This window comes from Rhinichthys klamathensis, unplaced genomic scaffold (genome assembly GCF_029890125.1).
Source record: "Rhinichthys klamathensis goyatoka isolate OS25496 unplaced genomic scaffold, OSU_Roscu_1.1 h1tg000256l_1, whole genome shotgun sequence".
In the NCBI taxonomy this organism is placed as follows: domain Eukaryota; kingdom Metazoa; phylum Chordata; class Actinopteri; order Cypriniformes; family Leuciscidae; genus Rhinichthys; species Rhinichthys klamathensis.
In genome coordinates this window covers 830,031-845,204 of record NW_026606778.1, presented here as the reverse complement: position 1 = coordinate 845,204, position 15,174 = coordinate 830,031, and the positions used below count along the sequence as shown (strand labels likewise).

Sequence of the window (15,174 nt, the reverse complement as noted above, 5' to 3'; positions counted from 1 at the left end):
TTAAGCTTTTCATCTAATTAAATTATATATATAATTCAGCTTCATTTTTATTAATGATTTTTTATATAGTTTTCGCTTTAGTTATCAATAATACTATCAATAACTTTGTTGAGACGCATAAAACTATATATTAAATCACAATACTAAGAACAAAAATTGCTCATTTGTTTTATTCAGTTATTTTTTACAACTTACTACTGACAAACATCATAATGTGTAACTTTAATGACATGTTATGAACATGCAGTTAGTAACTACACTGATTTAAGTCTCACAACATAACATAAGAAGTAATAAGCTGTTAAGGGTTAAGTATGTATGTTTTTGATTCACTGAAAAAAACAAAAACTCATAAGAGTCATTCATTTGGGATTCAGATTACACTGTGTTTGAGTCACTGAAAAGAACCGACTCGTAAGAGTCTGAAAGATTTAGAACCTGTTCTAAATAAAAGTTTCCTTTCCCTAAAGACAGGCAAATTATATGTTATCAATAAAGGGTAATCAACTCAAATTACAGTAGGTACACATGAACCGTACCCCAGACTTGTGTGTGATTCACTCCAACCAAACAAACCTAAATCCGATGTCAAAGAGGTTTAGATGTACAGCACAAATCTGAGACAAGTCTCACTAACAGCTTCTGTAGCACTAAATTGCTTTAGCCAGAACAACCAACACAAGTTTATTTGTTTCCTATGAGGGGGGGGGGAACCTGGCAAACCAAACAAGCTGCGAGTCTTTTCCATTGCACCTACTAAACAGGTGAGCCTGTCTTCTTCTTCTGGAACATTCAACCCCGTCACGGGTGAGGGGAAAGAGGAAACAAACAGAGACTGAGATGGAGAAGATACGTTATAGGCCGTGTGGAGCCCGTCCTCTCCTCCTATATGCGGCTGTAAATGTTTGGACTATGTATAGGTCTTCGCGGGCTAGTTTAAAATAGGTGCCCAGCTAACATTTCAAGTTCCAGTCCCTAAATATTAGCCATTTTCCCTAAATACAAACCTCCACAAAGGATACCTTACAAGGGAAGAGCTGGGATGGTATGTGGTACTTAGTTGGGGAGGTGAGAGGGTGTTTGTGTGTGTAAAGGAGGACACAGGATGCTCTTCTAATTCAATTTACCAATGTTCCATGGTGATGATCAGGAGAAAATTTACAATGTTTAAAAAGGGTCTTATATATTGTCAAGGAGACAGTGATGTTTTTTACTCTTACTTCACAATAACAATTAAGGTAAATTTGCACCTAAAAAGTAAATATGCACCCATTTCACTTTGTTCACCTGATACCCTACATGACTGAAGCAGTCATTAATAAAGTATTATATTTTATAATATTAAAAAAAAGTATATAGATAAAGCAGTAATTTTGTGCCTGTGTCCCTTTTTGTTGACCTGTTTATCATAATGGACCAAAATCATAATGAATGTTTTAAAAACCTCATTACTCTTGTGGTTGCTGGAGGAGAGTTGTGAAACCAGTCCTTTGTGCTGTTGAAACTAAGTAGTCAAAAAATAAAGAAGATCTGGTAGAGCAGTGCTTTAAATGTGCCCTTATTTATATCCTCAGCTGTCTCCTTCACCAGAAAAAAAGACCCTAACATTCTTAGCTGGAAATATCGTGCTCTGACCACAGATATGTTCAATCTGAATATCTTTGTTACGCCCACAGCACGGCAGTGCCGCATGTACACATTTTTGCTCTCGTTTTGTGGGCCGAAAGGCCTCTGACGTTGCTGGGCTATCGTAGTTCTGAATGCTCCAACATGCGAGATAAAATTGAAGTCTCAAGTACAGCATCTGAATTGTCCAGGGGGAAAGGGGTAGGGATTTGATAGGAACACTCACATTAATGTCAATTTTGAAAGAGTTGGTGGTCTGATTCTGCAGCTGTTTTAATCTCACTTGCCAAAGACAAAATAGCAGACAACTTATATGAATCCCCTGTGGTTATAGACAGACTAAGCAACAGGAGACAAAGAGTGTCCCCGGTTAAGCCAAAAGTGAAGAATAGCCCACTCACTTGTGTTGGTCCCACTGCCTGTTCCTACAGCATTGATAGTGGAGGGCACAGAGGATGCTGGGTACAGTGAGAGGTGGCCGTTTTCACAGCCCTGTTGCTGATGCTGCTGCCAACTTCCGAGCCCAGAGTCCCTCGAGCTCTGCCAGCCATTGAGACGGTCATCCGACCCGTAGCGCTGGTGGTGGGGGTAGAGGTGCGGAGGCTGCCCGTGGTGAGATGAAGACACACGCTCAAGGGAGTCTCCTGCTCCTCGGGCAGCCGCCCGCTCCTCCAGGTGGTTGAGCCAGAGGGCGAGGTTCGCCCGGTCCTCGAGGGAGGTTGCAGGGTGAATGAGGGCGTAGGACAGAAGCTGCCTGCTTTCCTCCAAGTGCCGCCCATGTTCGATAGTGTGGCTCAAGATCTTTGGCAGGAGACTCATGTACTCCACCTTGGCCTCGACGTTGCCCGGTTTAAGGAGAGGCAGGTGGGTCAGAACCAGAGAGATGACCCGTTCCTTCGTCTCACTCTGCCACTGACTGATCAATACTGCAAAACAAAAAAAGAGAGTAAATAGCATTAAGTTAGGAAAAGATTAGCATGAGTTAACAGAAAATGCAGTTTAAAATAAAGAATGAAATAAAAGGAATTCAAGTAAGTTTACACCTTAAAAAAATACTATTTTAAAAAACTTTTTTTTTATGGTGCTCTTTTAGCACAAGTTCATAGAGAAGGGCACATTAAAAATAAGAAATAAAATAAAAGGAATACAAGGTTAATAAAATAAAATATGAGATTAACTTGAGCAAAGTCATCCCTGTTTTTCACTCTTCCTTTAAAATAGCTGCCAGATTTTAAATATTTTTTTGAGAGCACTACTCATAACCAGGGTCACGCAGCCTATTTTAACATGCCTCAGATACTATAGGAACTATAGATATTTTGAGGTCACGGCAGAGGCTTTGTCCACCACCAATAATAGAGAACGTCGGCCACGGAGTGAACTTCTGGCCACTTCCAGATCAGGTCTGTGACTCATTTATTCTCTTGGTCTGCCTTTTATGTATAGTCACAAATGGGATCCAGGAATGTCTTCTTGTATGATCACAATCTCATGAAAGCGGTCAAGAACAAGAACAAAGCGGTCACACTCACATTTTTAGAATGACTAGGATTGTTTTTCATAATCACATGTAAAAAAAAAAAAAAAAAAATCTTATTACCATAATGTGAGAAAATAATGATTAAATTATAAAATAATTAAGCATCATTGTAGTATGCGCTACTACCTTTAATGCGGACTTAAAGTAATCATTATTTTAAATTGTGAGTCAATTGAAAATAATGGGAATTACAAAAAGTAACTTTATAAGATGATGATCTACTCTCAAATACTCTTTATTACATATGTTTCAGTGGGACATAAAAATGTAATTCTTCCTCAATGTACAAAATAATTACAAAAATGATCACATCTGGATACATTATGGTAACGAAAATTTGCGCTTAGTCCCCAAAAAGTTCTAAAAATAAGTCATATTTGTTATGCAAAACTTCCCTGGCACGTTTTGACAGGTATGCAAAAATCGAAAACAATCATTACCATAAGATCAAGAGACATGTTTTGCACTTCAAAAAGTCAACAATGATTGTAGCGTTAATGAAACAGGATCATATGTGACTGTTTCATCAGTGTGTGCATGAGTAGAGATGTTTCAGAGGTCTTCTGTCATGTTTAGCAGGGAGCTATTTGACACACAGACTTGAGGACAACTGGGGACCAATGATTAAGTGTCTCTCTGGGAGTCTTTTTCAGGCACTTCCATTTTTACTGATGGGCCAACGGGCTTCTAGGGGGCAAGGAGACAAACCCAGTTCCCACCTCCTGGTGGTCCTTTACTGAGACTTTTAAGCAATATCAGTTGCTAAGCCAGACTTTAAGGCAAAATCCATTTGTTATAAAAGACAAAACAAAAAGTGTTTGATGGAAACATTTAATTAAGTTCATGTCTTCAGTACTAAATAAGACCATGTGTGTGCAACCGCAATCACAAACCACTAAAAACATGTCATGTTAAGGGGTGACTTTAGCAAGATGTGACAAACTATGTAAAAAAGAAAGTTTCTGAAATCAACATTAGACAAAAGCGCCAATTCAGAAACACAGGAAAATACAATGTGTAGTGGGAGAAGGTTATTCGTCCACCACAATGTGTCACCACTCAGCCCGGTTCGGTTTGTGCATTGCCAAAGGTTGTGATGAGTTTATCTGGTAATAAAGTCCTCATGACCCTCAGTAACACTCCTCTACTAAAATTAGAGCCCAGCATTCAACTTGGCCAGCGTCCTGCTCTACCTCAGTGGTTGCCAGCTCCTCTATGGCTCCCACACTCCTCCATCATTACACAGTTCTTCTTCCTTCGCTCCACCCATCCAGCTGGATATAGAGGGAGTGCTGCTGCTAAAACAATGCAACCTACTCATCTCAAGGATTCTGACTTCCTCTGCCACCATCCCCCCGTTCACTTCCTTCAGGATCCGATCACAGAGCTTCCAGAGAGACGGTAGCCCTCTTTCTCACACTCTCCCTTTTCCATGCGTCCCATTGCTGAATCCTACATTGGAAATTTTGCAAGAACAGACTCACCAGATATTGCAAAACCCATCTCATGTGTGAGCTATACATGTAAGTTTAATAAATAATCTGAGTTCAGTCAGTTTTTTGCATACTTGCATTATGTTCTGACACATTTCGGAACATAACACATACCGATACGCTATTAATTAATAACTAATAAATTGCTGATATTAAAATTCTATATTATCAAGTTATATTATTATAGTATTTTGAATTCGCTTTTTTTTTGTGCTTTTGTAATTTTTATTAGTTTTTTTTATTTCTATATAGCTTTAATTCATTTTAATTTCAGTTTTCATTATAGTAATTTTAGTACTACAACTTATTTCAGATTGGCCTATTCTGGTACAGAAAAGTAAGACTCTCTGCCCCTTGACAGTTAGTGGATCATACTAGATCTTAAGACACTGTCTTAACATAATGGCTATGTTTATGCAACTGGCCCAATGTTTATGTTTATGCAACTAAAAAATGTTGACAAAATGGTCTAGTGACTTAGCCAGCTGTTAAATTCCCCAAAACCCCTTTAAAACCAGCTTGACCAGGCTAAGAGAGCACACACAGGACGAGCAAACCTGGATTAAGCTGTTTTAATCTGTAATTCAGTGAAAGGTACATAAAACATTCATATCTAATAGCTATGCAGTCGGTTCACAGACACCATTCTTGTGGAACGTAACCCTCACAGGAATGCGTTTCTCTCAGACTCTCCTTCTGTGCCCACAACTCTCTCCTTTTTTTAACTCTTCTTTTGACTTATCCACCAAACCGCCCTCCTTTTACAGTATTTAAAGTGTTTACAACTATTAACTAAAGCATTGTTGGATGTGACTTAAAGAAAGAGAGAAAGAGGCCCAAACGGAGTGAAAGCAACATTCTGCAGGGATTCTGTGAATCACAGTTGATTCACAGCGGTCAGTCTGAGGAAAGCCCTTCTTTAAGGCTTCACTGAGTCATTTTTAGACAGTAAAACAATGTGTTCCAGTGAACTCCACGTGGCGCCCGCTCTCAGGGAACAGAGCTTTCAAACATCCCTGAGTTCGGCCGTAATTTGTTTTTTTCTCCACCCCTTGCACTTAACCTTCCGATTGGCTTAAATTAGAAGCTGCTCTTCAATGGCACACTCTAGAGGAGCGAGGTGACTGAAAACACTGACTGAAACTATTCCTTCTGAGTGAGCCTCACTAAACACATTACTGTCTTTATGAGCAGGTCAATGAATCATTCAACCAACTGATTTGCTCAAGAACGAAACGACTGACTGGCTGAATTTGGAATATCATGCTATCATTCTACTCCTAATTTTAACATACAAAGGTCTGACAGAAATTGTAAGAGTAGCAATTCAAATTCAACCACTTTGTTTAATTATGAGTGAGACGATGAATCATAAATCGACTTCGGAACCAATCCCAGACATATCCGATGAGCGCGTGAACACAATGGCCAATCAGAGGCGTTTACGATTCCGCTCAACAGCGCTCAAAGTTGATAGTACCGAAGTTGATACTTTTTGACAACTCTATTCAGGAATAAAACAAGACTGGCTGAATTTGGAATGTCATACAATCATCCTACTTACTAATGTTACATATAAAACATGAAATAGAAAGAAATAGAAATAGTAGTGGAAATAGTAGTATGCTAGTACGCCATTTTAAATTCAGCCATTGTTTTTATGAGAGTCGGAATCAATCATTTAACTGATTACTGATTAAATCTCATACACATAATAATACTAATAATCAATTTCAAAGTGTATCTTCATAGCAGGGTGTCAGAGAGATATTAGTCTATATGTTACATATGAAGCAAAGAAGCCAGTGTGATAAAGAGAATACAGCCAGCCTTGTACATCGACAGACCTTTAACAAACAAATAAACAGAACACAGACAGACATGCTGTTCACCAGACGGAGATGGGTGGTTAAACCCAAGCAGTGCACATTAGAGACCATTCAGCCGACCGTACGCAGACAGACATTTTCCCCTTTTAATTAGATGAACTTTGAGTCACTTATAATGAGAGACTGAATATAAACCCCCCTGCAGGCCGGTCACAGCATCAGTGCCCCTCCTGTACCTGGATACAAGCCTGGATAACATGCAACCCCCCCATTGTATGTCATCAGATGCTCCATTAACACCAGGGACACAATTGGCGGCTGATAAAAACACATGCACAGTCATACAAACAGTCACGCACATGCCTACGTCATGTGTTTGTCAGACACATGATTCTCTCGAGCTAAAAATAGGATGGCCACAACACCGAATCCAAACACCAGGGGACTGGTGATAACACCCTATTTATACGAGACCATCAGAGACGGCATCAACTGAAACCACACACACCCTGTGCTGACACACTGCACACAGTAAGGTGGTCACTGAAATGTGGTTTTGTGACCTCATTTTCACCTTTGTCTCTTAAAAAAAAAAGTACTATGATTTCCATAGTACATAGTCTTACATTTTTTCTAATATAAATATACACTCACCGGCCACTTTATTAGGTACACTTTGATAGTACCGGGTTGGACCCCCTTTTTCCTTCAGAACTGCCTTAATTCTTCGTGGCACAGATTCAACAAGGTGCTCAGTTGCCCAAAGTGTGGCGAGAAAATATACCCGAGACCATTACACCACCAACAGCCTGAACCATTGGTACAAGGTAGGATGGATCTATGCTTCATGTTGTTTACGCCAAATTATGACCCGGCCATCTGAATAACGCAACAGAAAATCGAGACTCATCAGACCAAGCAACACTTTTTCACTTCTTCTATTGTCCAATTTTGGTCAGCCCATGCCAATTGTAGCCTCAGTTTCCTGTTATTAGCTGACAGGAGTGGCACCCGGTGTGATCCTCTGCTGATGTAGCCCATCTGCTTTAAGCTTTGACGTGATGTGCATTCAAAGATGCTCTTCTGCAGACCTCGGTTGTAACTAGGTATAATTTGAGTTACAGTTGCTTTTCTATCAGCTCGAACCAGTCTGGCCATTCTCCTCTGACCTCTGGCATCAACAAGACATTTTTGCCCAATGAACTACTCACTGGATATTTCCTCTTTTTCAGACAATTATCTGTAAACCCTTGAGATGATTGTGCGTGAAAATCCCAGTAGATCAGCAGTTTCTGAAATACTCAGACCAGCCCGTCTGGCACCAACAATCATGCCATGTTCAAAGTCACTTAAATCACCTTTCTTCCCCATTCTGATGCTCAGTATGAACTTCAGCTGATCGTCCTGACCATGTCTACATGCCTAAAAGCATTGAGTTGCTGCCATCCATTTGATTGGCTGATATTTCTGACCCCAAACTTTTGTACATATTAAACTTCAACAGCACCATCATAGTAGTGTTTTTTTTTTTCAATTCAAAATGTGGCTGCATCCACGGTGATCCTGGGCTCAACTATTGTCCAATATTTGTCTTGTTAGCACAACAAACACAGCAAGAGTTGGTTTAGAACAGGATCATTCCTTTTTTTATAGCTGTTGAGTCAACAAAGTAAGGACACAATGTGTTCCTGGGAGGATGATGCACCACTTTTTAATCTCTTCGGAGGGAGACAGTGGAGGGAGACAGGAATAATGCCAATACGCACCAGACACAGCTGTAAAAGAACCAAAACTGCTGTATAACACATCAGAAGGTCTAAAAATTAGGTTTGTCTGTACTCTTTTTTCCTCTTATGAGGGAAAAAAACAACATTGGAATTGGTCTGTGGACACAGTACAAACTTGCACAGAGAAGTTTTTTTTCCAATAGGGAAAGAGGGGAAAGGAAAAATGGCCTATTTGGAAAAAGTGGCTAGAGAGTGGCTAGAGAGTGAGGAGAGAGAGAGAGAGAGAGAGAGAGAGAGAGAGAGAGAGAGAGAGAGAGAGAGAGAGAGAGAGAGAGAGAGAGAGAGAGAGAGAGAGAGAGAGAGAGAGAGAGAGAGAGAGAGAGAGAGAGAGAGAGAGAGAGAGAGAATGCCCCACCCATCCCTCTGGCTGCTTGCTCCAGCTCAGCAGTGCGGAATGTTCTGGCATACCACAGGTCTAACAGAAGAATGCACAGTTTCCGACTGGGGTGCGTTGCATCCGAAAGGACGCTGGTTAGACACATACCTTCTTTTTGAGATCATCCCCCTCAACGCTACTTTAGCAAACACTTCCTTAAACGGGCTCCCCAAGATCTAATGCATTCAGCAGAGTAGTGGGTGGAGAGAAATATGGAGCATCATTGATATAGAGAAAGGAAAGAGAGGGGAAGAGAAAGAAAAAAAGTAAGGAGAATTACCGTATGGCTAAACCAAACACCATTCCACCTAATGACCAGTGGAAACACTTCCATGTGAAGGACAGAGGCCCATTGAAAAGATTCCCAGGAGTCCGGAATAAGACACTCCTGTGAGTGGGAAGCTGGGAGGAAAGCCTCAGATGACACTCCAAGAAGTAACAGAGGAAAGAATGAAAAAATGACAGAATCGATGTGTGGTATCCTGAAATGACACCCACAGGGAGTGTGCGTGAAGCTCTGGAGAGGCTGACGCTTTAGTTGGCAGAGAAACAAAGAATGTAAAAGAGGCCCCTGTTGAACTTCAGTGGCCCCACCTTTCTTCAACAGCAGTTTTAACAGGCAATGGCTCGATCTCTACAGGTCTCCACAGGCCCGGACCCCACCGGCACCCTGTCTGGGCCTTATAGTGCGCCTAAATTTCAGTATGTACAGTAGCTGGGCCAAGCCATACAGATAACAAATTGGCACTGCCCATTGGGAATGAAATAGGTTTCAGTGAAGTTCTTGATGGAACAAAGTTATTGGCCAGCAGCCATATCACCCTGTAGCCCAAGACTGGTTGCCCACTGAAGCTAAGCAGGGCTGAGCCTGGTTAGTACCTGGATGGGAGACCTTCTGAGAAAACCAGGTTGCTGCTTGAAGAGGTGTTAGTGAGGCCAGCAGGGGGTGCTCACCCTGTGGTCTGTGTGGGTCCTAATGCCCCAGTATAGTAATGGGGACACTATACTGTCAAAGAGCACCGTCCTTCGGATGAGACGTTAAACCGAGGCCCTGACTCTCAGTGGTCACAAAAAATCCCAGGATGTCTTTCGAAAGAGTAGGGGTGTAACCCCGGCATCCTGGCCAAATCTGCCCAGCGGCCTCTGTCCATCATGGCCTCCTAATCATCCCCATATATATATATACACCAATTGGCTTCATCACTAGGTCTCCTCTCCACCAATAAGCTGGTGTGTGGTGGGCGTTCTGGCGCAATATGGCTGCCGTCGCATCATCCAGGTGGATGCTGCACATTGGTGGTGGTTGAGGAGATCCCCCTTCTATGTAAAGCGCTTTGAGTGCCAAGAAAAGCGCTATATAAATGTAATGAATTATTATTATTATTATTGCATTCTCAAAACTGGGAATAAACTTGTATGCAAAGACCATGTTTGTTTGTGGGCATGCTATGTTGTAACAGTCAGTTACGCCATTATTCAGCTCTCAGGCCAGTTGAATTTGTGAAGGTTTGCCAACCGCATTTGATTGAAATAAGGCATGATCATCTTCCTCTGTCTGCCTCAAAGGTCCTGACCTTCTGACTCCTACACAGACAGAGTTGCCCTTGGTCAGTTAATTAATTACCCAGAGGGTGTAAACATGCAACTTCAGGCCATCCGCCCCCTCAGTTCCTCTTAGCGCACAAATCGCCAAATGTTACGTCTGCTGTAGAAATTAGAGAATGAGGCCGACAGTTCTAATTTTGGCTTGGCAGGCGCATTGTACTGAGAGTTTGTCTGTACTCGCGCATACACTTTCTTCCTCTCTTCCTTTGAGCCAGTGATATTTATGGCCGCTAATCCTGTTCGATGTTGGAAATAGCAGTGCAGGCTAACTAACCATTGAGCTCAGCTGGACAGACAACAAAGTGGGAAACACCTGCCTCTGTCAGTAGACACAGCAGTCACAGTGGCTCCGAGTCATCTGTGCGTGTCTCCATTGTTCAGAACGGATGATGAGCTCTCGCTCTCAAATGCAGGAAGCTCGTCACGTCCCACATGTGAACCTCATTCACTGACCCCAAAGCGTTTTTTCTATCTGATCTTTAAGATGTTAAATGAAAGCCCCGACAAGCTTTCAACATGTGCAATTGAGCAATGCTGTTTCCATCTTGACCCAAATGTGCTGCAGTCCAACAACAGGTTTGGCCTGATCCTAAAAAAAAAGAAACATTCCGATATTTTGATTATCTGTGATAATCGCTGAAACAACAACCGCAAAAATATGTTGACTATGAACAATTCCTCCATAATCACAATAATGAATGGCCTAGTCATTGCATTTTCCTTTTGATATGAAGGATTATGATTGTTTTGCTAAAGAGTGCTAATATTTCACCTCATCAGCAGTCAGTAAGGAAACTATGAGGCCTCAGACTTTGGCCCCAAAAACCTGCTCCATTCATACCCCCCAGACAGGACAACCTCGGACAGGAAGTGCCATTGTAACCTGACGACCGTAACAGCCGTAAAAGATGTGCTGGAATCAAACGGAAATTTAGTCTACCTGTGGAAGCCCAAGGGGATGTGTGTGTGTTTAGCCACTTTAGTTAACTTTTGTGACAAATGAATTACTGCATGTACAAATATCCCATACAATATAAAACAAACAAACAAGCATGTCACATTGCAGGACATTTTAAATTGAAGGGACATAAAATTAACAATTGTCATTTGACTTTAAAGTCCCTTCATGTAATTTGGATTATCTACATACATTTAAAAGCTAGAATAATTTTGGTTAGAATAACCAAAATAAGAGTGTCAGACACCTCAGAATTGTAAAATTTAAATTAATAATAATGATAACATGATTGAAGAATGGTCGATAACTACATATCCTATTACTTTTTATGAAAAGGTAACTAAAATCTACTTAAAAATAGTAGTACTTAAGACAATTTCCATATAAAAGAAAACAAAACAATTTTATACTTCAAGACAGAACTTAAAAATATGAAATGCCTAAATTGTTGCTGTTTATCATTTATTAATAAACAGCAACAATTTATGATGTTGTTGAAATGATTATGTTAAAATACTATATTTAAGGACATTTTAAGTAAATTACAAATGAAAATCACAACTTTTTAATGAACAGTATCAAAAATGGATAATCATTTTCTAAAGATTAAACTGTTTATCAAATTATTGGTGTTTTTAAAGATTCGCGTTAGATGACAATAATGCGTTAGATGGCTTTGTACTTTTTTTTTTTTTATAAAGAAAATGAGCATGCACAATTATTACCATGCATAAATATCCAATACTGGTGATATTGATAATATCAAGCAGTATCTGACTGATAAGGTACCAATATATTCTGCAAAAATTTAAAATTATATCAAAACAATTATACCTTTAATGATCAAGTTAAAACTGAATTTTTTGTTTAAAAAAAACACTGAGGGGAAAATAATAATAATGAAAATACTACTTTTGAGCAAGTCCCAAGTCAAACCTGATGTGTTCCTATAAAAATAAAAACAATTCAGGCTTCATATAAATTTTTTTTCTCAATTAAACTTTGGGGACAAACTCTGGCACAATGCGTCACTGTAACCAGATGGATGTAACGTCTATAAAAGCCTCGACTGATGGAACATCAATTTAGTCTACCTGTAGACGTTCCAGGGGTTTGTGTGTGTGTTCGTGTGGCGCAGAATGTCACAGCTGGAGCTATTCCTGGAATGTCTGCGGATTTGAGCTCAGAGAGCTCTATTTAAGGAAATGTCTGGGCCCTTGTGCTACTTGAACCCCCTCCTCATTCACCGATCATTATTTTCCTATTCGGAAGAAATCTTTATTTCCGTACCTGAGAGAGAACAGAGATTCTTTTGGGGCGGTTATATAATTGCAAAAAAATTAGAGCTGAGTGATCTGTGAAAAAGGTCCCATTTAGGGCAACTGAAAGGAACACATCCTCAAACTCAAACACAAACCCACTCCTGCTTCACGACTGTCTGGGAGCTGAACGGAGGAGTGGTGGGAGGGGGAGAGTCTCAGCCTGACCTCTTAAAGCGCAATCAGCACTTTTGAACAAAGTCTGCATTGTGGCACCGTGATGCAGCTGCCTGCATTATGTATTGCAGCTGCAGAATAAAGCATACTAAACAGTAGCCACAAAGAGACATGACACCAGCCTCACCAAAGACACACTCAAGACAGAGTAAAGCAAAGAGAACTGCTAGGTATGTGAAGAGCGAGTGTCTTGACGCATTGTTCTCTGCTGCAGTCAAGCGTGCACTGACAGCTCAACCGAAGTGTGGCACGAGCTACAGAACCGGTCTGACGGCGTGGGAGCCAACCGAGAGGAGCATGAGGCAGGACACAGGAGGTGGAGAGGAGACCGTTGAAGAGGAGAGCCTCGCCAGTAGATTTCACCAGCAACTTTTCAGCAAAGACAAAGTCAAAAGTGACAGTAAAGACATTTAGGCTATAAAGTTAGAAAATATTTCTATTTCAAATAAATGCTGTTTTTTTAACATTCTAATCATCAAAGAATCCTGAAAAGTGTATCACAGTTTCTACATAATAATAATAATATTAAGCAGCACAACAGTTTTTAACATTGATGATAATAAGAAATGTTTCTTGAGCAGCAAATCAACATATTAGAATGATTTCTGAAGGATCATGTGACACTGAAGACTGGAGTAATGATGCTGCAAATTCAGCTTTGGCTTTTCAGGAAGACATTACTTAATTTTAAAATACATTAAAATAGAAAACAGTTATTTTAAATTATAATAATATTTCACAATATTACTGTATTTTTTTAACAAAGCCTATATAAAAGCAATTTTTTTAACAGTATTACATATTATACCACAGTATACACATTTACAATTTACAATAAGATTTGTTAACATTAACTACATTAGTTAACATGAAATAACAATGAAAAATACTTGCAAAAAAGCATTTAGTAATCTTAGTTAATATTAATTTCAACATTTATTAATACATTATTAAAATCAAAAGTTGTATTTGTTAATATTATTTAATAGACCTGAGCTAACATGAAATAACAACGAACAGTTAACTAACATTAACATTAAGATTAATAAATATTGTAAACAAATGTATTGCTCATTGTTATTGTTATTTAAAGGGTTAGTTCACCCAAAACTGAAAATTGTGTCATTAATGACTCACCCTCATTTCGTCCCAAGCCCGTAAGACCTCCGTTCATCTTCGGGACACAGTTTAAGATATTTTAGATTTAGTCCGAGAGTTTTCTGTCCCTCCATTGGAAATGTATGTACGGTTTACTGTCCTTGTCCAGAAAGGAAATAGAGACATCATCAAAGTAGTCCATGTGACACCAGTGGGTTAGTTAGAATGTTTTGAAGCATCGAAAATACATTTTGGTCCAAAAATAACAAAAACTACGACTTTATTGAGCATTGTATTCTCTTCCGGTTCTGTTGTCAATCCGCGTTCAGTGACGCTGATGACGTAAGACGCTGCTGACGTGTTCTGGTGCGTCCGTGTATTCGGGTTCAAATAAATATGGCTGGGCAAAAAAATGCAAGTCTTCCTCTGTGTCGAAATCCTTAGACATGTTTGCGAAGATTGTTTTGTTTACAGTGTGCGTCTCCCTTAGCCTGGGAAAACCCAGACAACTTCCGGCAAATTTAGATTTGCTCTGAAAGTTAGTCTGGCAAAGAGCTCATTCAAGCCCATTTCCAATCCGTCGAAATCGAGGCACCAATCAGAAACGTTGGGGCGGGCTTTACACGATGACGACAGCGCTGGGATTTTGAAGCAGATTTTGTAGCCTACATTACAAAGATAGATGCCGCCGTCGAACATCGCTCGTTCGAATCCGCTATCGCGTCTGTTTTAAGCGATTTGAACGTTTCCTTTTTGTTAAAAACCGAGCAAAGAACAACACTCGGCCGCTCTGCATACGTCATCTCCTTCATCGCTCTGATTGGTTTTAGGTCTATCCGCGACGTCCGTTGGTGACGCCCCTCTGGAAATTATTTGTCTATGACGCTTTGCCAGACCATAACTCAGTTACAACTGAGAATGGTCTGGTTTTAACCAGGCTACGTCTCCCTCAGACTGTAAACGAAGCTCGAGCGCACTGATAACACGTCAGCAGCGTCTTACGTCATCAGCGTCACTGAACGCGGATTGACAACAGAACCGGAAGAGAATACAATGCTCAATAAAGTCGTAGTTTTTGTTATTTTTGGACCAAAATGTATTTTCGATGCTTCAAAACATTCTAACTAACCCACTGGTGTCACATGGACTACTTTGATGATGTCTCTATTTCCTTTCTGGACAAGGACAGTATACCGTACACACATTTCCATTGGAGGGACAGAAAACTCTCGGACTAAATCTAAAATATCTTAAACTGTGTCCCGAAGATGAACGGAGGTCTTACGGGCTTGGGACGACATGAGGGACGGGTGAGTCATTTATGACATAATATTTGGGTGAACTAAGCCTTTAATGCAATAACATA

At 40.2% G+C, this 15,174-nt stretch overlaps 1 protein-coding gene across 6 annotated transcripts in view; it reads right to left on the bottom strand.

Annotated features, from left to right (window-relative positions):
• Positions 1-15,174, bottom strand: part of samd4a (sterile alpha motif domain containing 4A) — a 44,162-nt gene that overhangs the window by 17,688 nt on the left and 11,300 nt on the right. For 5 of the 6 annotated variants that reach the window (XM_056267148.1, XM_056267149.1, XM_056267147.1 and 2 more), the window contains exon 3: positions 2,028-2,552. In XM_056267148.1, the coding sequence (XP_056123123.1) occupies positions 2,028-2,552 (525 nt within the window). Of the gene's footprint in view, positions 1-2,027; positions 2,553-8,931; positions 8,954-15,174 lie in introns of those variants that run through there. The other variant, XM_056267152.1, reaches the window with a different exon arrangement.